The sequence below is a fragment of the Zalophus californianus genome, chromosome 9, assembly GCF_009762305.2.
Source record: "Zalophus californianus isolate mZalCal1 chromosome 9, mZalCal1.pri.v2, whole genome shotgun sequence".
In the NCBI taxonomy this organism is placed as follows: domain Eukaryota; kingdom Metazoa; phylum Chordata; class Mammalia; order Carnivora; family Otariidae; genus Zalophus; species Zalophus californianus.
Genome location: NC_045603.1, coordinates 139,534,442 through 139,555,610, shown reverse-complemented (window position 1 = coordinate 139,555,610; position 21,169 = coordinate 139,534,442). Strand labels below are relative to the sequence as shown.

The 21,169-nt window shown below is 46.3% G+C and overlaps 1 protein-coding gene across 5 annotated transcripts in view; it reads right to left on the bottom strand.

Moving 5' to 3' along the window:
• Positions 1-510: 510 nt before the first annotated feature.
• Positions 511-21,169, bottom strand: part of LARP4B (La ribonucleoprotein 4B) — an 87,861-nt gene continuing 67,202 nt past the window's right edge. For 4 of the 5 annotated variants that reach the window (XM_027592471.2, XM_027592470.2, XM_027592474.2 and 1 more), the window contains exons 9-18: positions 21,034-21,144; positions 19,549-19,602; positions 19,197-19,463; positions 16,539-16,645; positions 15,783-16,034; positions 14,748-14,793; positions 7,560-7,724; positions 5,449-5,573; positions 5,248-5,356; positions 511-4,102 (exon numbers count right to left, since the gene is read on the bottom strand). In XM_027592471.2, the coding sequence (XP_027448272.1) occupies positions 3,830-4,102; positions 5,248-5,356; positions 5,449-5,573; positions 7,560-7,724; positions 14,748-14,793; positions 15,783-16,034; positions 16,539-16,645; positions 19,197-19,463; positions 19,549-19,602; positions 21,034-21,144 (1,509 nt within the window). In that variant the 3' untranslated portion in view covers positions 511-3,829. The remainder of the gene's footprint in view (positions 4,103-5,247; positions 5,357-5,448; positions 5,574-7,559; positions 7,725-14,747; positions 14,794-15,782; positions 16,035-16,538; positions 16,646-19,196; positions 19,464-19,548; positions 19,603-21,033; positions 21,145-21,169) is intronic. The other variant, XM_027592469.2, reaches the window with a different exon arrangement.

Genomic DNA, 21,169 nt, shown 5'->3' with positions numbered 1-21,169 from the left:
CAGGCAGTTCACAGACGAGGAAAATTAGTCAATTGTCATCGAAGCAGACCATTCGTGCCCCAAATCAATCATCTACTAAGCTGTTCATCCACCTGCAGCCTTGAGCAGCGCTGGCATCACCAGTATTTAAGGGTGAGTCAATTACTTCGTTTCTGAGGCTCACGTCTGATCTGAAAACCACGAGGACCCATCATCAAGTGACTCTACGGGAACATCGCACAAGAGACAGGCCATTTAACACAAGCAACGGAAGATCCCGACATTGGGATATTTAGCTCCGTGGTAAATCCTGGATTTAGTGCACTGCTCCCCCGAACGTCTTAGACCACTATGCCGACTGGGGGCCCCTTACGCTGCAGATGCTCGGGGCCTCGATAATCCAAACACCAGTTGGAGGCAACCACATTCCATTCTCATGTACGCTGATGGGAAGAGACAAGAATTATTTTTTAAAAAGATGTATTCTTGAAGGAATTTTTAATTAAAAAAAAAAATCAAAAGAAAAATTGCAACAGTGCCTAAATCTTTATTTTTCATAACCTACATTTTTTTTCAAATTAGACAGTTTTACACTGAATGACACAAAAGGAAACTTAAATTATCAATAGTTTACACGTAAGCTTGATTCCAGTCTTAATGAAAAGAAGTAGAACAAAAACAAAGGCCCTCAAGAAAGCTTCCGTAGCACGTCCCGCTCGGCGGACTGGCAGCTGCTGGCTCTGCTTCTGACTTGGATTGTCTGGGGCGCCTGGGGGTGACAGGCCACGAAGCGCACGAGCCCCCAAATGCAGCTCGCTGGTGGCGGGCACAGACACGCACCTTCCTCACCCGCTGCCCCTGTAACAAACTGAACTGGCTTTGAAATGTAAACTGCGTGATCCTGGCTAACAGAGCCGCCGGAAGCGCCTTCTGCCACCCACCAGTGACAATCAGTGATGCGAGGACAGGCGGGCCGGGCCAGGAACATCAGGACACCAACTCCTAAAAAGCAACGACTCTACTGGAAATTCATGTCTGGTGAAATGGGGCCAGATTCTCATCTCGCTAGTTCCAAATTACAAGTATCCTCACATAATTTTACAAGTTAAAATGTCATTTGTGATTGCTGTATCTCTGATTCTACACCCTGAACTACTGCTGGGGGAAGGAAAGACTTCTGCTTCTAAAACTGGACAGAAGCCCCCAACCAGCTGTGGCTGCTCGGGCCAGAGCCGTCTCCGTGCCACGTCCCAGGCTCCCTTCTCTTCTGTGAGGGGAAGGTCTCACAATGATCTCAGGAAGGTGGGGTTTGGGACGTTACATAGCTGTTTGGTGTAGCATTGTTGCTTAATTAAAAAGGGTGCTATAAAAATCCCGCCAGAGCGAGGCTGCAACTCTGGGTGCAAGCGACGTGGGCTGCAAGGACAGGGGCCGCAGTGCGGCGAGCGGGCACGGGGGGTCCAGGACCGCCAGGCCGCGCCCCTCCCGCGCCCCAGCCGCCCCCGTGCCCGGCTGTGCCCCGTCGCTGTCACGAGTGGCCCCCTTCGTCCTGCCGGCCGCGGACGACTACGGCTGGCTCTAGCGCACAGCCTGCCGCCAGGGCAAGGGTCTGTCATTGCTGAAAACCAGTGTCAGCTCCACACGGGGTCTGCGGCCCCTGGGGGGGGGGGGTGACCAAGGCTGACCACATCCGCTCCTCCTCCAGCGAAGGTCGCCGCAGTGAGCCCTTCCTGGGGCTTGCCTTGCCAGCTTTTCTTACAGTACTCATGGGACGGGGCGACAGAGGTCAACTAATTCCTGGTCTTTTAAGTCAGCAATCCCTCACCTACAAAAAAAGAAATCCTCCTGTTCCTTTTACACCAGCACTGTGTACTCCTAGACAGTGAGTCCTGGCGGCTTCTCTGAAGGACACGGTCAAGCGCACCAGGCCTGGCTCTCCTCTGGCAGTTAGGGTTCTAAGTAGATTCTCTTTTGCTTTCTCCTGAAGCTCCTGCCAGTTTCTGCTTCCTACACTATGATTTCACATTAGCTATGATTAGTACATATTTACAGACTTGTGAGAAGAGCATGAAAACGTCGGAAGGCTCTGCTAGGACTTTCCATTTCCCTTCTGCAGCAGCAAAGAGGCAGAATCAGCCCAACACACCAGCATCAGAGAAAAAGAAAAACACCTCAACAAATTAAAATAATATTCAAACCACAACATTTAGTTTATCTACATCCAGCTCAATAGCAACATTTATAATATATCAATAATTTTTATCAGATTTTTCTCTTTAGGGTACCTTTTTAATATGTTCTGATTATTTACAACTGTACAAGCAAAGCACACACTCCCAAGTGCACATATTTAATACAGTATCGACTATTTGCATTTACAGGGTTTCTCAACAATCTGAAGAAGGTCAACTGTTGGAGATCTTCGGGGTGTACTGCAGACCTGTGCTACAGAATGCTCGCTCGGGGACACCCGTGGCGGCAGCCCCACCAGACTGAGCAGCTCTGTACCCCTCGTGCCAACCCGGGGGCCAGTCTCCACCAACTCTAAGCTGTCTTATACAAAAGTTAAGGCAAAGTCATTTTCAAGTTTAAATAAAATTCAAGTCTTTAAATATTGGATGGAAATAATGTTTTAAAAAGAACCCTCAGTCTTGTTAAATAACCTTTTGTGGAATAAACTGTATGGTTACATTTAGCAGGAAATGTTTTAATGTCTGCTTAGAATACTTCAAGAAAAAATTTAGGCATTTTAAAACAAAATAATTTATATTTAACTTTATTATGAACCGCTAGCGTTAGTGCATGCGCGTTCTTCAGAGTGCAGCACTTCCGGAAGGGGATCAGTGAGACCCTCGTCTGGGAGGGACCGTCAGCCTCACCACCGAGCCCCCCCGAGACTCCACTCCCTCACGACTTAAGCAACGCTTCCACTGCAGGCCGACGCGGAGCCACGGGAAGGCGCCCACACAGCGGCTAATGCGGGGGAGCCGCGGGGGCCACGGGGGTGCCCACGCCCTCCCGCCAGCTCTCGGGAGCAAGACAACATCAGGGTACATTTTTGCGGGGACACGTGAGTGGGCAACCAGGTTTATGTTTTCATTTAAGTTCTATTCACAATGTGCTTTGACTCTGTCTTACACAACAACCACTTGAGACAGGAGTGAGAGGCTGGTTACTTGCTTGCAGCACATCAAAACTCAAGGTTTCAGGGCTCTCTGGGGTGCATCTCGCCCAGTAGGTCAATAATGGGCTGTGTTTTTTTAAAAAAACAAAAACAAAACCAAAACCACTAGCGTCACTTGCTAAGATTCTGAATGAAGTACAACTCCCAAGCCAGCGGGGGCATGACCTGACCCCTTTTTCTTCTCCGGGCCACACTGACCGTGTCGCCTCCAACCCCGATCCCAGCGGTCTTCAGCCCACCCATCGGTCTGGACATCTCAAAGGAATGCACTTGCTAACCAGTTATTTTAAAAAATGAAGTAGCATAGTTCCGCTTAATTTAGAAAAACTCACTATATATAGCTTGCATTCATAGCCACATGGAGGCTTAATAAAAATATCAATTTGTTAGGATAAATGCATTTTCTATCCTGAAAAAAATCAGACTTATGCATCACCTCCAGTTAAGCACCAACCTAAAATAAGGTTTATATTAATTAAATCCTGAAAAATAGATTTTTTTCAAGAGGGGGAAAATCCGACTCATGGAAGAAAAACCACTTGCAGGCACCTCACCGGCCTTGTCTACGCTGCAAGCCCCTAACCAGCGGCTCATTCTTGGCCCCGAGTGGGACAGTGCTTAGTTGTGGCGACCCCAGCTCCTCACAGCCCTCCCAGACCTCGGCGCTCACTGAGGGGACTTGGGAGGGGTGCTCTGTTCTCTGTGTGGACGCTTCCCGGCAGCCGGGGGCGAGGGCCGGCGGCCCGGTGGCCTCCTCTGGTCTTTGGGTGGTCCCAGGTTGGACTTGGGGGCAGGGGGCTCTCTCTCGGCGAGCTTCTTTTCTTCCTTCCCACAACTGATGGCGTTGGGTTTTTGTTCTTTTGGGGGCTGCGACGGGGAAGACGGAGGCTCTCTACTCGTCCTCTGACAAATCTCCGCATAGCTGGGTTTTCGCAATTCCTGGGAAAGGGACACAATGCTGGGGTTACGTGCACAAAAGGCCACCTCCAAACGTGTGAAGTTCACTTCGGGAAAGTGAGCAATGTTTTCAGCGGATGCTCAATTCCACACTCAAAAGTGCTGTCACTTGTAAAAGCTCATAAATTTCAACCAGTTGTGCTTCCCCTGCAGCACAAAGCTCCCTCCAAGACACTCTAGGAACATCTTATAAAAACGGATAAAACCAGAAAAGGTCCTGGCATATGCAGTGCCGGCCTCTGCACTCTCGAGTCACAAGGAAGCCCTGAAAAAAGGTGTGAGAAAAGCTGCCCCTGGAAAGAGCCAGAAGCAGCATCTACCTCCTCCGCCCACACGTCCTTACAAACACCCTCACATCGCACAGCATGGGCTTCCTGGAACACCTGAACCATGCAGCCCATCACTTACCAAGGAGCTTCAAATAATGTCTGTGCCCATTTTAAACCACCACAGGCTGGTGGTGTAGATCCAGGGAAGGTGAAGACAGAGTTAAAAACTTTTTTTAAAAAGTTAATTTTTCAGGTAAGTGGAAGCTTGAAGGCTAAATAACAGAAGAGAAACTTAAAACTATTTCACCTCCATAAGCCATTACTAACTTAAAAGTAACTGTAATCTATAAAAACGTTTCCTTTAAAGATGCAACCTTATAGACAGGGTTTAACTCCCAAATCTAAATGACAAAAGTTCACTGAATCAGAATAAACCAGGTTGGCTGCACCAGGGGGGAAGGAGGCAGGCAGAGGAGGCGGAGGGAGGCCTGCAGCCAGGACGGAGCCGCCCAGGGGTGGGAGCAGGTGGGCAGGGGTGGCATGGCTTCTTCCCGGTGTCCACTGGGACAAGTGATCGGAATCCATGGAGAACACCGGGCTGCAGTCTTGAGACTTCAAAAGACAACCTGGCTCAACCAACAGTGAAGTAAGAAGCCCCCAGGGTGGCGGCAATGAGAAATAACCAGGACACTCAGTGGAAAGTCAGCAGCCAATACTCAAGGAATTCGGTGAGGAAAGCACAGCACCTACACACGTAAAAAACCCAGCAAACCAGACTTCCACTGAAAATAAGCTGACACAGAAAAGGAACACCACGCCCCTCCTCCCCGGGGTGGGAAGGGCGGCCAGGACACGTACCGTGGCAGCGCCGTTCACCTGCACTGATTTACTTGCCGTTGTCGTCAGGGCAGAAGGAAGTCTGTCCACACTTGAGGCTTCTCTCTGCTTCTCCACCACCTTGGGATCCCTGTAAAAATGCCACCCAAGGTCTGAATCTCCCACTCACGACAGGCAAGGGCAGTCCGACAACACGGAGGCGCGGCAGAAGGCCGTACTTACTCGGGCAGACAGGCCGGGGAGGGAGACCGCCCATAGGCTGCGGACACAGCACTGGAAGCCGGCACCAAGGGCTCTCTGGGGCTCACCGCGGGGAGCGTGTTCGTGCTTGCATCCGTATTTAGGCTCTGAAAACCAGGGGAAGGACAGTTCAATGCGGGGAGAGACACAGCCTTCAGATTTCTGTCCTAATGACCTTAGACACACCAAAAAAGGTCCCAGTCTGAACGACAAGGAGGCTTCCTGCCTTCCTCCTGAGGGCCCCGGGGTCACTCTGCTGGGGCTGGAAGCATGGCCTCTCCCAAAGGGAGCAACCAGCAGTGAGAGGAAATAGAGCCCTGCCTGTCCTCCAGAGTGCTCCCCCACTGCCCGCAAACGCCTCACCCCTTGTGTGACTCGGGCCCCCCTCTGGGCCTCCACTTTCGTTGTCCACAAGCCTGTTTTCTCCACAGAATAAATACCAAAGGCATCTTATTCCTGACACCCCAATGCCTAGCACAGCCTGGCACATAATGAACCCTCAAATTTCTGTTAAATGTGGAGTTCCCAATCTAATTCCGTGTGGCTCCTTCTTGTAACTAAAATCAAAAAGATTGACACTTCCCTACAGACATAAATGTGGGTGCCTCAAGGTGGGTGGCCGGTGTTGGCAGTTCCCAGCCCTAGAAGCAGGTGTAATTATTCCCAGTTTAACAGCCGAGAAAATGAAAGCTTGGAACACGGACATTAAATCTGTCCGCGGTCATGGGACAAAGACGTGAGTACCACCAGCTGCTCTTACTCCAGACAGCGCCCCCCACACGGCGGCAGCTCACCAGGGCAGTGTTCCTCATGCCGGGTGACGGATACGTCACTGGAAGTCAGCACGGGCACTAAGAACGCATTCTTACAATTCTACTTTCAGAGCGGGTCAAAGGTTCAGCTGTAGACTGAACCGAGAACATCTCGAGGGAGCAAGGTGGGTGGGATGGCACCGTCTATGCCCTGTGCCCCCAGTGCTGTGGCCCTGCCACAGCACCAGACTCTTCACAAGTGCATGCTCAGCTGAAGGAAGCCGGGCTAGTGGGAAGGTGCGAGTGGAAAATGCCTCCTTTCTGTAAAGGTTCACTTACTCCAGCGTATGGTCTTGTCTCGCTGTGCCGGAGTGCAGACTGCAGCCAGCGTGACCCAGCTCCCTTCTGGGGACGAGCTGCCAAGCACCACCCCGCCCCCCCAAGCAGCTCCCACACTCAAGCGCCAAGGCAACAGAAAATGCTGTTGCAGGGGCCCCACCAAGAAGCTGTGCCTCCCCGGGCTGTGGAATCCAGCTCAGACTTCTTCAAAGTAGGCATTCATGGAGACTCGAAATGTAAAAAATAGTAGTTGCTGCTTTTGGAGCGGGGTGGAGGCTAGCCTGTTTGCCCCCTGTGTGCCTGACACCAAGGGTTACGAGCAAGGCCAGGGGGTCACTGGAAGTCAAGGCCCCTTACCCGCACCAACTCTAACATCACTGGAGAGAGGCAGCTATAGCCCAGAGACTAGTGTCCGAAAGTTTAAGACTTAAAATAATGCACAAGACATGCCAGATGTACGTAGCATGTGATTGTTACCGTAACGTACAGTCCTGCAGTCCGCCCCACTGCAAAGGTTAACAACAGGAGCAGGAAGCATGCAGCAGGAGGACGAGGGCTGGACATGGGGCTTTGTAAATCCCTCCCTGAGCCCTCTACTACGTTAGGATGTTTCCGGGCTCCTTGTTGTGGCATAGATCACTAAAAATTCTCATCACTTCTGCTGTAACTCAGATTTCTGTTTTATTTTGCAGACTTGTAAAATAAAGGTAGGTCCTGAATAACAACAATAAAAGTGCAATCTGAGCCTCGGGGTGACAGAGAGCATCTGTATGGCACATGATGCCAGTTTCCACCCCTGACCTTGGCAGACAGTAAGGGAATTAACAGAGAAGGTCTAGTCCCAGGTTCAAGTCTGACCCCACCACTCCAAATCCACGTGGCCTCCGGATCACTCACCCTCTCTGAAGCTCTTCCACATATGAAGACTGCCTGTATGAAGAGCGCGGCAGAGAGCCTGGCGCAAACTTGGCACTAGGCAAACATTCACGGTATGTGTCTTACCCTTTCTTTTGAGGACCCTATTAACAAGCTGGACAGCCTGTTTTCAAAGAGGTCCTCTGTCTTCAGGTGGCCTGCTGCCCCAGGCAACGGAGGGAAGTTGGACAGTCCTAATTCGAAGCTCGGGGATGGGGGCTTTGGTGGCGTTGGAGACTGAGTTTGACTCCTCTGAAAGAGAACAACACTGTCATGTTGCAGAAGCACACACCGTCCGACACTAAGACACAGAGCCGAAGAGTAAGGCAAACAATCCGTTCCAGCTTCTGATCTCTGTCTCCGTCTGAAAACAGAGAGGTCTCCCAACGACTGCAACACGTCGTCATTTAAACAAAGGTCATTTATCAGGCAACTGTAACCAACAGGAGCACAGTTATAAAGCCGAACCCCCGAGGCTGCCACCGGCTGTATGGAGCTACCTGTCTGCCATGCCAAGACCGTCCGGTTCCCAGTCCACAGTCGGCCAACACAAACCAGGGGTACACAGGCACGTGGCCAAGCATAGCACAGAGGCATCGGATGGACGAGTGAGGGAGGCAAACTCAACCCCACCGGTCGAACATCACGACAGCCTGAGTACAGCCGCTGACGGTACTCCTCTCCAGACAGGAACTGTGTTATCACCAGAGAGCCTGCCATCCAACTTACAAAGGAGGTAGTGAAAGAAATAAACAAAAAAATGCCACTCTGAACTCCCTGAAACTTATGTAAGAAATTTTACAAAGATTTCCATTAAAAAATAGTTTAAGAAGGGGGAAGGGACTTCAGTTATCTGAAACCTCACTTTGTATTTTAAAATCACTATGTAAAAACATGGTTATTTCATGACAGATTTTTATCAGGTTCCTTGAGTTTGTTTTCTTCATAATAATATCCAAGAGTAATTTATAAACCCAAGATCCCAGAAGAAAGGCAATGATGGGGGCAGAAAGTTTATTTGAGGAAGTGACAACTGAAAACTTCCCTAATCTGGGATCCAGGAGGCAAAAAGAACTCCCATCAAAATCAACAAAAGCAGCACAACACCAAGACATACTGTAATGAAATTTGTAAAATACAATGATAAAGAAAAAGTCTTAAAAGCACTTAAGACAAAAGAAGTCATTAACTTACAAAGGAAGAGCTGTAAGATTTTAGCTGGAGATTTCTCAACAGAAACCTGGCAAAAGGCAGAAGAGAGTGGAATGACATATTCAACGTGCTGAATGGGAAAAATCTGCATCTAAGAACAGTATATCCAGTAAGGCTATCTATCATTCAGGAAAGGAGAGACAAAGGGTTTCCCAGACCAACAAAACCTAAAGAAGTTCACGACCACTAAACCAACCTGGCAAGAAATATTAAGGGGACTCTTTGAGGGGAAAAGAGAGAACAAAAATGACAAAGACAGGAAGGATCAGAGAAAATCTCCAGAAACAAAACAAGTAATAAAATGGCACTAAATATATATCTATCAACAATCACTCTGAATGTAAATGGATTAAATGCTCCAATCAAAAGACAAAGGGCATAAAAACAGATTTTAAAATAAAGCAAGATCCATAACATGTGCTGCCTACGAAGACTATTTTAGACGCAAAGACACCTCCAGATTGAAAGTGAGGGGGTGGAGAACCATTTATCAAGCAAATGGATATCAAAGAAAGCCAGAGTAGCAATCCTTGTATCAGACAATCTAGATTTTAAACCAAAGACTGTAACAAGAGATCAAGAAGGGCACTATATCATAGTAAAGGGGACAATCCAACAAGATCTAAAAATTGTCTTTATGCACCCAACATGGGCGCACCCAAATATATAAACCAATTAATAACAAACATAAACTTACTGGCGATAACACATAATAATAGTAGGGGACTTTCACACCCCACTCACAGCAATGGACAGATCATCTAATCAGCAAATCAACAAGGAAACAATGGCTTTGAATGATACAATGGAGCAGAAGGACTTAACAGATATATTCAGAACATTTCTAACACAGCAGAATACACATTCTTTTCAAGTGCACATGGGATATTGTCCAGAATAGATCACATATTAGGTCACAAAGCAGGCCTCAACAAGTACAAAAAGACTAGATCATACTATGCATATTTTGAGACCACAAGGCTACGAAACTTAAAGTCAACCACAAGAAAAAATCTGGAAAGACCACAAATACATGGAGGTTAAACAACACGCTACTGAACAATGAATGAATGGGTCAACCAGAAAATCAAGTAAGAAATAAACACACTGAAACAAATGAAAATGAAAACACAATGCTCCAAAACCTCTGAGATGCAGCACAAGCTGTTCTAAGAACGAAGTATAGAGCAATACAGGCCTACCTCAGGAAGCAAGAAAAATCTCAAATAAACAACCTAACCTTACACCTGAAAGAGCTAGAAAAAGAAAAACGCCTAAAGCCAGCAGAAGGAAGGAAATAATAAAGATAGAGCAGAAATAAGTGATATAGAAACTAAAGAAAACAACAGAACAGATCAATGAAACCAGGAGGTGGTTCTTTGAAAAAACTAATAAAATTGATAAACCCCTAGCCAGACCTATCAAAAAGAAAAGAGAAAGGACCCTAAATAAATAAAATCACAAATGAGGAGATATAACAACCAACACCGCAGAAATACAAACAACAGTAAGAGGATATCATAAAAAAAACTATATGCCAAAAAAATGGACAACCTGGAAAAAACAGATAAATTCCTAGAAACATATAATCTACCAAAACTGAAACAGGGAGAAAAAGAAAATTTGAATAGACTGATAACCAGCAAAGAAACTGAATCAGTAATCAAAAACTCCCAACAAACAAAAGTCCAGGGCCTAATGGCTTCCCAGGGGAATTCTACCAGCATTATCCTAATTCCAAAATCAGATAAAGACTCCACTGAAAAAAGAGAACGTCAGGCCAAAAGCCCTGATGAACACGGATGCAAAAATTCTCAATAAAATACTAGCAAACCAAATCCAATAATACATTAAAAAAAATCATTCACTATAATCAAGTGGGATTTATTCCTGGGTTGCAAGTGTGATTCAATATTCACAAATCAATCAACATGACTTACCACATTAATAAAAGAAAGGATAAAAACCATATGATCATTTCAGTAGATGCAGACAAAGCACAACATCCATTCATGATAAAAACCCTCAACAAAGCAGGTATAGAGGGAACATACCTCAGTATATAATAAAGGCCATCTATGAAAAACCCACAGCATCTTCAATGGGGAAAAAATGAGAGCTTTTCCTGTATGGTCAGGAACACGACAGGGATGTCTGCTCTCACCACTGTTACTTAACATAAGCACTGGAAGTCCTGGCCTTAGCAATCAGACAACAGAAAGAAGTAAATGTCATCCAAATCGGCAAGGAAGAAGTCAGCACTTCCACTATTTGCAGACGACATGATAGCCTATATGGAAAACTGGAAAGATCCTAGCAAAAAACTGCTAGAACTGATACACAAATTCAGTAAAGTCACAGGTTACAAAATCAATGTATAGAAATCTGTTGCATATCTATACACCAATAATGAAGTAGCAGAAAGAGAAATTAAGGAATCAATCCCATTTATAATTGCACCAAAAACAGTTAAGATACCTAGGAATAAGCCTGACCAAACAGGTGAAAGACCTGTACACTCTGAAAACTATAAAACACTGATGAAAGAAATTGAAGCTGACACAAAGAAATGAAAAGGCATTCCATGTTCATGGATTGGAAGAACAAATATTGTGAAAATGTCTATACAAGCCAAAGCAATCTACACATTTAATGCAATCCCTATCAAAATACCCACAGAATTTTTCACAGAACTAGAACAAACGATCCTACAATGTGTATGGAACCACAAAAGACCCTGAATAGGCAAGGCAGTCTTGAGAAAGAAAAAAAAGCTGGAAGCATAACAATTCCAGACTTCAAGCTCTATTACGAAGCTGTAATCAAGACAGTATGGTACTGGCACAAAAACAGACACATGGATCAATGGAACAGAGTAGAGAGCCCAGAAATGGACCCTCAACTCTATGGTCAACTCATCTTCGACAAAGCAGGAAAGAATGTCCAATGGAAAAAAGACAGTCTCTTCAACAAATGGTGTTGGGAAAACTGGAAAGACACATGCAGAAGAATGAAACTAGACCACTTTCTTACACCATATACAAAAATAAATTCAAAATGGATCAGACACCTGAAACCATAAAAATCCTAAAGAGAACACAGGCAGTAATTTCTCTGACAGTGGCAGTAGCAACTTCTTTCTTGGTATGTCTTCAGAAGCAAGGGAAACAAAAGCAAAAATGAACTATTGGGACTTCATTGAGATAAAAAGGTTCTGCACAGCAAAGGAAACAATCAACAAGACTAAAAGGCAACTTTTGGAACAGGAGAAGATATATGCAAATGATGTATCTAATAAAGGGTTAGTATTCAAAATACATAAAGAAGTTACAAAACTCAACACCCCACAAATGAATAGTCAGTCCTATTAAAAAATAGGCAGAAAATGTGAACAGACATTTCTCCAAAGATATCTGGAGAGCGAACAGACACATGAAAAGATGCTCAACATCATCCGTCATCAAGGAAATGCAAATCAAAACCACAATGAGATAAAATGTCACACCTGTCAGAATGACTAAAATTAACAAGACAGGAAACAACAGGATCTGGAGAAAGGGGAACTGTCATGCACTGCTGGTGGGAATGCAAACTGGTGCAGCCACTCTGGAAAACAGTATGGAGGTTCCTCAAGAAGTTAAAAACAGAAGTACCCTGTGATCCAGCAATCAAACTACTGGGTATTTACCCAAAGCATACAAGAACACTAGTTCAAAGGGATACATGCACCCCAATGTTTATTTACAATAGCCAAACTATGAAAGCAGCCCAACTGTCCATCAACTGATAAATGGATGAAGAAGATATGGTATATACAACAATGGAATATTACTCAGCCATCAAAAAGAATGAAATCTTGCCATCTGCAATGACATGGGTGGAGCTAAAGAGTATTACGCTAAGTGAAATAAGTCAGAGAAAGACAGATACCATACGATTTCACTCATATGCAGAACTGAAGAAAACAAAACAGATGGCAAGGGGAAAAGAGAGAGACAGAGAGAACCCAAGAAACAGACTCTTCACTCCAGAGAACACACTGCTGGTCACCAGAGGGGAGGGGGCCGGGGGGTGAGTGAACAGGTGATCAGGATGGAGGAGGGCACCTGCTGTGATGAGCACCGGTGACATACAGAAGCGCTGAATCACTACACTGTACGCTAATGTTACACTGTGTTGAGTAACTGGAATTGAAAACTTTTAAAAATAACTAAAACGCAAGAGGAAGTTAAAAATATCAATCCCACTGTGTCCTTCTGGCATCCCTGCCTGCTTCTCACCTTTATCATGGTGCAGATACCTGAAGTTCAGCTCAGTTTCGGGAGTGACGTGCCCTCAGGAGTAAGCTCCCTTTCACTCCACTCAGCCTCTCCATGCTTCAGTAACTCAGCAAGGCTCTGTCATGCACAGACCGATAGTCTCAAAGTAGTTCTCTGGGGCTTTAAACATCTGCATTTTTCTGAGGTGAACCCAGGTTTTCAGAAGACCATATTTCCAGGCATTAAAACTTCACAAAAATGTATTAAATCTTGAGTTTTTAGGAACGAAAGAGGCAGGCAACTGCCTAGATGCAGGAGTTACAGAACGGCAGTGCCTACATAGGAAGTTTGATCTTGAATGCAGTGTTTAACATTTTTTAGGATTTGCATGGCCTGAGGTGAGGTACGAACTGGCCCTGGTCCCACAGCCTTGCTGGGCCAAGTGAGCACACGCTATTATCCGTCTCCAAGTTCCAGAAGTCACCAGAATGTCCCAATGCAGCCACAGATGCACTCCCCTTAAGAAATGTACCTGCATCACATGCCTGGGCTTCCAAGCGGCCACAGGTAAGACCACGTGAGTCAGGAACACAAAATGTAACAGAGATGGCAATGGGAAGAAATGTCACCTCTACAGGTAATTTAGTAACCAAGGAGAATAATTCATTTAAGGTAACTAGTTAAGTGACGACCTCCTCTCTTGTTAGTCCAAATGTTACAGGAATTCATTAATTCCAACTGTAATCAACCAATATAAACGACCTCACCAAAGGGTTCACCCAAAACCAGACTAAACTGACCAACAAGGCAGAACTATGGATGTTTTAGTAACTACTAATTCGTACTTTCAAGACAGAGAAAACAGATCTTTTGTAAAGGGAGAGCACATACCCACCGGCTCAGGGGGCTGGACCAAGAATTTACTCAAGGTCTTTCCAGTCCTCCAAGTGTCAATGTCTACATCCTTCTTCCCACATGTCCACACACGCTACTAACTGGGTATACTTCGCGTGGAAACACACTGGATCCATCCCCACACCAGAGCTTGGTAGAAGCATTATCCATAGGAGGAACTTTTATGTAACCCCAAGAAATGTGGCCATGCCTCAGGTACTCAGCACTCACATGAGCCCACCCCTTATTCTTGGGTTTGTTCCAACCTTAAGTTACCACTTTTTTTTTTTTTTTTTTTTAAAGTGAGACAGACAGCACAGGCAGGGGAAAGGCAGAGGGAGAGGGAGAAGCAGGCTCTACGCTGAGCTGGGAGCCCGACACGGGGCTCGATCCCAGGACCTGGAGATCATGACCTGAGCCGGAGGCAGACGCTTAACCATCTGAGCCACCCAGGCGCCCCGGCAGTAATGCTTTCTACATAGGAGATACAAGTTAAACGTTTTGAATAAAAAATACCAATGAATTAATTCCTACTGTTCAGTGCAGTTAATTTCACTTGTACTGTACAGTTACCCACACAGACAGAACTCATCTCCAAGTGTGCATAGACCACTGTGTGTGCACACTAGGTTCTCAGCCGTGCCCACCGCACAGAGTGTGCACATGGAGACACCAGGTGTCGACACGCCGGAGACTTGTCAGCAACCAGCACTTCTACAGAATCGCCTCTAGCTTCTCCTCTTCAGGCTGCCACGTCAGTTACCACCTGATGCTCACCACATTAAGAGAAAACCTCTTCTGAAAAGCTCCACACGTCTTAACCTTCATTCATGTAGTTAAATCTCACGTTTGTTTAGTACAAATTAAGTTTAAAAGTCTTTTAATAGTGTCAAGGGCTGAATGTACTCACTGTCAGCTTCTCCTCCCGTTTCTTCCGGTAGCCAAAGGAATTCTTCCTAGACAAGAGGAAAGCAAAAGACTGTGAATTTTTTCCCACTTGGAAGGTTTTTCATTGAGCACATGTATGTGCACACATAGTCTTTCTTACTTTGTAATCTGTTACAGTTAACTTTTGATTGCAAAATCCCAACCTTAGGAAGTATAAGCAAAACAAGAATTTTATAGTAAAAGACTAAAAGTAATGTCTAGATTTGAAAAAGAAAAAAGAAAGAAAAACATTTACTGACAGAATTTTCCTAGCGGTCATTTAGAATTTTTGTTACATGAACACCTGAATGTCCATTCAGTTGCAATGATGAGATATATAAAATGAGACAATGAGCTAACAGGTGAACTAGTAAACACTGCTAATGAAAATATATCAGGTTATAATCATCAAAGTAGAAAGACCCAGAAGCAGGCTAGTGTGCTCTCACTCCCTCCCTCAGCCCTGACATGACTTCATCAGCCCCCTCCCGCTACCCACCGGCTGGCAGCAGGGTTTCCAAGCCCCAGGAACCAGCAATACCCAGCTTCTGGCTGCGTGCACAGGGCTCTAGATTTCTGGGGGCCAGCACCCTTGCCCGGCACTGAAGCAACAAACACCAACTGAGTGGCCAAGGCCCAGGAGGCCCTGAGGCCATATGCCTCGGACAGGCATGCTCCGGACAGGCTTCCGTGGCCTAACAGCCCACAAGCTAATTCTATTCCATAATATTTGTTTTAATTTACTTATCCCTTTGTTATTTCAACTGAATACACTGGTACTGTGTAAGCTGGAAAGGAGTTCAAAGAAATAATCTTGACTAATTCGTTTACTTTACAGAAAACCTACAAGCAGTCTTGCCCAAGATGGCCTAACGAGCTTAGAGCTTAGGGCCCTCGACTGCGATGTATTTGAAAATAACAATTATAAAACATGCCGAATTGATGGAATTTGAAAACACTAACAACTTATTAGGACAGGTAGGTCACAGCTGTCTGACAGCAGCTCTGAAGGACTCACCTCCCTCTCCCTAAGCCAGGAGGCGACTCCGCACTGCTCTGCTCCACTCGACCAGACCCAACCTCCCTCTTGGTGTAGGTTGGAGGATTCTGTATCCGCGTTCTAGGCTGACCTGTCTGCCGTGTTTGTGGGCTTCGAACACCATTAATTAGGCGGTCTGCAGTGAAGTTAAATATTGAAGGGCTTTCTAATAGCCCAGCTCCTCTCTCTGCACTGGGAATGGTGTGGCGTAGATGAGATTTACTAGGATTCCTGTAAACAAAAGGTTTGCATACATTCAGTTACAATGCGATCGTGGCGTCCTAAAATGAGACTGCTAATATATGAATGTCTCAGCTAAAATAAAAACACTGCTGAAGAAATAGTTCATGCACACTGCGTCCGATAGTGCGAATCTGTAAAGTATCAATGTCCTGCTTAGTGGCAGTGCAAGCCCACATTAAAGGCAGACACATGCAGATACAAGCTGCAGACAATCTGTAGGCACTCCGACACACATTTAAGGGGTTCCTCTCACAGCATGTTATTCTATGCCTCGAGCAGTTTGATCTGCACTGGTCAAACAAATCCCAACAGATCATCAGAAGCAGCTTCTTCACTTAGTAAAAGTGACTCGTGCACGTGGTGAGGATTTCCAGGTTTAACACCATCTGTCCTGCTTTGCTGTTCGAGTACACACCATGGCAGTGACCCGTTACCACAAACCCCAGACAACCACGTTTTTGGCATTTCGTTTCAACCACTCATGGAACTTGCCTGCTTCTTGGAGGGTACTGTCTGAGCGAAGTCAGAGGAGATGCTGCAGGTTTGAAGGTTGGAGACGTAAACCCATTTATAAATCCAGTATTTGGAAACGGAGTTACCTAGATTCATTAAAAACAAACACGTCAACAAGCCATAGACAGACCTGGAATTGGCTAACACTGTACGCACCTTGTGGTTGCCTGGGTTGTTTCTTGACACTGTCTTCCATTTTATACCGAAAATATTCCCAGGCTGAAAAGAACATGGTGTTAGATCATTGCCAATGACCAGTATTTCCTGAGCCAGGCTGGGGGCTAAGACCTTTTTCTGGGCCGACTCGGGTGATCTTCCCACAGCAGCCTGCCGAGGAAGCTAACTGACACCTGTGCAGAGGCTACAGCTGAGAGCAAGCTGTGACAGAAAACGGATGTTAGGGACAGCGTAGGACCAAAAATTGCTAATTAAAAAAAAAAAAAAGCAACAGAGGGTAAACTTTGGGGCAGAAAGATACTCTTGGGACTTCGTGAGACTCCTCAACGTATGTTTGAGAACAGCTCCCAGAGTCAGACTGTTTAAAAATGGATCAACCGGGCGCCTGGGTGGCTCAGTTGGTTAAGCGACTGCCTTCAACTCAGGTGATGATCCCAGGCTCCTGGGATCGAGTCCCGCATCGGGCTCCCTGCTCAGCGGGGAGTCTGCTTCTCCCTCTGACCCTACCCCCTCTCACGGTCTATCTCATTCTCTCTCTCAAATAAATAAATAAAATCTTAAAAAAAAAAAAAATGGATCAACCATCCCAGAACCAGATTCTGAAGATCGTAAACTATGCTAAGATCACTCATGACAAATCATTTCCTTTTACATACACAACTCTGGTATTTGCAAAATTGTGCTCAAGAGTTTAAAAAATAAATCAGTTCCTAACCCAATAATTTAACACGACTTGCTGAGAATTCACAGGCACTGTATCTTCACATCTGCTCAAAATGACACAGTATGCTTTAAAGCAAGCAAAAATGTGCCCACCCCCCAAACCAGGATCAAAGGAACCCTCCTCGATGGCCAGACAACTGACCTCAGGTGCCAACAGCCCGGCCCCTGCTCCAGGACGGATACGGGGCCGATTAGAGAAATGAGAGAAGCGACTCAAGAGGAACTAAACAGCACAAGCGTGGCGGCTAGCCTCCTTGGGGAGAAATTCTTCAACACAAGAATTTAAGGACTCTATCTCCCTTGAAGGTTCTCTTCAAGGGAGTATCAGGCTACATGGCCGTGGGCACACTTACAGAAAGTAGCAGAGATTTCAAAAAAGTAGTGCATTATCAGGATTCCCTCTGAAGAGAGAAGCAACTCTGAAGGCCAGCACCTGTCTGCTAACTGCCCCCTCCCCCGCACTGTGGTGGTTCTAGACCCTGGGGCTCTGCCAGCGCCCGAGAGGACCTCTCCTCACCCTTCCCCATCTGCCCTTCTCGCGTCCCATAAGCCACGGGCCAAAACCACATGCCCCAGGGCCCATTTAAAAGCTGTACAGCTGTCTCCCAGTTCCCCGCCTCAGCCTCTGGGTCAGCTCAGAGATCCCCACAATGCCACCCCCCACCTAGTGCCTCGGGACACGCTGCCCACTCTCCTGCAGCCCCTCTCCCTCCCACCCCTTCTGATAAGCTCAACAGAAAGGACATAACACCCGATAACCCCCTAATTATAAGTTCCAGAGTATTCGGTCCCATTTCTTCAATTACTGCCCGTTTGATGGACATCGTTGTCTCTTCCAGGCCACCTTCTTTCACGGACATGTCTTTACGTGTTGTCATGAAACAGGCACCAGCCGTCCCAGCTGAGGCGATGCTCTTCTCCCCAGCTCACCCCCTTCAGTCAACATCCTCTTTCTACCATGAGTGGTAACGAGAGCCCCAGATAACACCCCCACATCCCCCACCTGACCCGAGCCCCACACAACTGGCCCTGACCCGGTCCACAGCCGTATCCTCAAAGTCATTAAAACTCAACTCCTGCTTTCTGACCATGACCTTCCAACACCCTCCACCTTCCCTCTCTCTGGTTCCAAAGAAAGCTGCCCTGCAACCCCGGGTGCACCTGTCCATCAGTCCATCCCCACTGTCTCAGGTGGGAGGCCAGCAGCCGGGGCTGAGCAGACCGGTCCTGACTTCCACATCCCACACTCCACCGAGCTCATGCCAGCGCCCAGGCAGGGTGCACCTGACCTCTCTAACCCCTCCAGCAGCACAACTGGAGAAAAGCGGACTGGATCCACTACACAGGCCAGCCAACTCTGGGGCTGGTGTGAGAAAAAAAGCTTGTAGGTCTTCTACTTGTCCTCAACTGTTAAAGTCTATTAAAACACCTCTGTCTCCTTAAAAGCATCTCTCCTTGCAAGCCCCCCGTGCTCAGGCATAACCCAGGGATCCCAGACTTCAGATCACATTTTGTGTTTTACTGGGGATTACACAGTACTGCTATACAGGAGGGCAGGGGGACTGGGCCAAGGATCAATATGATGGCCTATGTTTTTTTTTTTAATGTACACAGCTGCATATTGATCTCCCAATTAAATTTAAATCCACAAAGGAACGGGAAGGTCTGTTCTACCATGGCAAACCGTCTGTGTACCTGGGTCCCCCACTACAACCTCATCTCTATCCTTCCAAGCACCTCGTGCAGTGTCCACGACGTCCTGCCGCACGAGCTCCACGTAAGGACAGGACTCACCAGGGGTGGGTCGAGATAGCTGTGTGCTGCCGACCACGTGTGGGGGGCGATCAGGCTGTACAGGGGGAGCTGCTGCTGGGGGCTGTAGACAGGAGGTAAGTAAAAGGAGGCGGTGTAGCGCTGCTGCGCGTAAAGGCTCATGTCCAGAGGTCTAAATCCATTCTTTGGCAAAAATGTGTTTATAGCTATTGCCTTTGCTTTTATCCGTGCCTGTTTGGGAATACAGAAATTTCTATCAGAGTACTCAAGAACTGATTGGCAAGTAAAGAAAAGTATAACCCATGGTCTTGCTTACCTTAATTGGTTTTCCTTGAAAAGTTTTCACTTCTTCTCGCAGATACTTGTAAGCCTGAGGGCAAAATCACCCAAAATACCACTGTGTTAATCTTATAAATAAGATGAACTGACAGTTAACTCAGGACCTCGAATAAGGAATGGTATAGTTAAAATATAAGGGAAAACACCCAGAACCTACACTGGGTCACAGATTCCTTAAAAAAGAACCTCTAGGAGCTAAGGAGCCTCTAGCAAAAAAATCTCATGAACAACATTTGCATACAATTCTTTTAGTATTAACAGATACCACAAAAGCCTCCCACAACCACAGGCTAAGGATCCTGACCTGGGGAAAATAATGGACACCACACCCCTAACATTAAACCCCAGTTTGAAAATGGAATTGCACAGTTCAAGAAAGGGAAACATTCAGATTGCAGTTATTTCTGCAGCTCCTTATCCTTCTCCAAAGTGCCCTCCCTAACTGGGAAGGCTCTGTGCCACCTGCCCTGACCTTGGCCTACCTCCCCCCATCCTGGTGAGGAGCACTGGCACCTGCCCCGCTGACAGGACTCTGCTCGTTCCCCACCGCCCTGCCCTCCTGTGCCCTTTCCCTCCGCCCCACTCAAACCCGTCCTTCAAATGGCCGTTTCTCTCATCTCAACTTCCCAGCATCCACATCACCTACCACTTATCACCGTACAGCTGACCCTTGAACAACACGGGTTTGAACTGCAAGGGTCCACTTATATGCAGACTTCTTTCAATAAACACAGGACCAGTACTATGAACGTATTTTCTCCTGATTTTCTTCACAGTATTTTCTTTTCTCTAGCTTACTTTATTGTAAGAACACAATATAAAATAAAAACAACATACAAAACGTGTTGATTGTTGCTGTTATCAGTAAGGCTTCAGATAGCTGAGCGGTAAGACCATTAGTAGTTCAGATGTGGGGAGTCCATAGTTCCACGTGGACTCCTCCCTGCATGGGGTCAGCATCCCCAACTCCCTTGCCGCTCAGGGGTCAACTGTACTGGCACTCCTGGAAGCACGTTAATGTTTCCCCCAAATAAGATTCCACCCTTTAGGCCAGGGAGACCCCATCTTCACTCCTTGCATCTCCTCACAGAGCTTCCCCAGGGACTTTTCAACTATCTGACATACACACAATGATGACTTGTGAAACTTAAAATTACGTTCAAATTTCCCAGAACACTTTCCAAATATTAACTTTCTCTACCCAGATGAAACAACAGAATTCATTTTCATGGGCTGCTTGTCTCACATGTCCTTAGAAAATAATGTCATATGCTTTACTGCTACAAAACTGTCTTCACCAACACCTATTTCAGTTTCTCTAACCTGATTTCCTCTGCATTTTATAATCAAACTTAGGACCACCATGCAGTAGTAATCTCCAGGCCCCAATTTAGTGCCCCCCCCACGTACTACTTGTGAAGTATGGGTAACGCTGAGCTCCACGGGGTTGGGAACAGCTTACCTGCTGTGCATCAGCTTCGGTTTCAAATGTAATAAACCAATTATCATTATAGGCAAATTCACAGTTTATAAATTTCGGTAAATTGTCTCCTTTAAATAGCGCTTCTACTTCCTACAGGAAACAGAGATGTAGAAAT